This window comes from Naegleria gruberi (assembly GCF_000004985.1).
Source record: "Naegleria gruberi genomic scaffold NAEGRscaffold_36, whole genome shotgun sequence".
Classification (NCBI taxonomy): domain Eukaryota; phylum Heterolobosea; class Eutetramitea; order Acrasida; family Naegleriidae; genus Naegleria; species Naegleria gruberi.
In genome coordinates this window covers 400,741-402,184 of record NW_003163291.1, presented here as the reverse complement: position 1 = coordinate 402,184, position 1,444 = coordinate 400,741, and the positions used below count along the sequence as shown (strand labels likewise).

Sequence of the window (1,444 nt, the reverse complement as noted above, 5' to 3'; positions counted from 1 at the left end):
TGTATAACATTGCCCTTTCCACACCATTCTTGCAATTAGCATTCAATTTGGATTCAATCTCTTTAACATCATCAGAAACTGATGAACTTTTCTTAATAGGAAAAGATAATGAAGGTAATGATGGTGCTTTGATGAATGATGGTCTCGGTGTTGTTGTAGTTGATGATGAACTTGTTTCCGTTTGTTGTTTTTCAATATTGTTTGAATTATTTACATTATTATTAAAATTATTGGAGAATGGCACATGTACATCCTCTCCCAGTTCCAATCTCTTCCTAAACGAAGGTGATGAAATATTGAAAAGTGTTTTTGAAGAAGTAGCTTTTGTGTTATCATTAATTTCAATATCATCACTGATAAATTCCTTCTCCGATAACATCATTCCTTCCTTCTTACTCGCTAAATAATCTTTTCCAGAGTTAATATCTTGCATGTTTGTTAGTGGCTTATTTTCAAACATTTTTTTGGAGCTTGAGTTTAGCACACGGGAAGTACCTTAACAATTTTGGGCGCAATACTTGTTACAGTAAAACAAGAGATAAATCGAACCCCTCAACATGATCTGAATAGTAGTAATTTTATTAGTGGATTATCATCATGATGGACTTAATTTTGAAAGACATAGACCATAACTTCACCAATAATACAACTGCTACGCCATTCTCACAAAAACTTCATAAAAAAATATTCAACATTCTTCTACTCAAGGAGGACATCATGATTTTCGGAGTGGTTTTACATCATGAAACCACCAAACTTTCACATCATCATCTCAACATGATCTATATAGTAATAATAATAGTAATTTTTATTGGTTCATTATCATCATGAAATTGGAATTTATTTTTCATGCTGGAAAATCCCAAGTTGGTGTTCCATCATCGGATCATTCACCAACCATCATCATTATTGTTTTCCATCAATATAATAATAGTATTTGTGGAAATTAATTTTTAGCAATGTAATTTTGGTGAAATGTCAAAATTTTCACTAAATTCATCATCACTGCTGGATCTACTGGACAAGTTGGAAAAGTGTCAATGTATTATTGTTCGGAATGGTCAATAGTAGGTAGGAGAACTTTCTCTTATCAATTTTGGTCAAGTTATGATAGGGATAGGTACATGTGAATTTTTAAAAAGTACATGGACCATAACTCAACATGTACTTCACCAACTTGAATCATGTCTTTTAGTACTACTATTTAAATAGATAATAAACATCATATTTATTATCAGATTTTCATCATGTTGTCAATTTACCAAGTTCCGATATTTGATGCTACCAGAGTTGATTCATAGCCCAATTACAAATCAAACAACAATAAAACAACAATTCATAATGTTTATTATGTTGTTGAATGTATAATTTCGAGTCTTGTAACAAAATTTGTGAAAATCGTGGATATCTTATATTTTCATGTTTTTATTGTTTTCACATGATG

The 1,444-nt window shown here is 30.7% G+C and overlaps 1 protein-coding gene across 1 annotated transcript in view; it reads right to left on the bottom strand.

Annotated features, from left to right (window-relative positions):
* The window catches only part of NAEGRDRAFT_69842 (uncharacterized protein), a gene marked incomplete at both ends in the record, with an annotated part of 1,722 nt that extends 1,262 nt beyond the window's left edge, over window positions 1-460 (bottom strand). Inside the window, one exon of the mRNA XM_002675035.1 lies at window positions 9-460. Within this exon, the coding sequence (XP_002675081.1) occupies window positions 9-460 (452 nt within the window). The remainder of the gene's footprint in view (window positions 1-8) is intronic.
* Window positions 461-1,444: the final 984 nt, after the last annotated feature.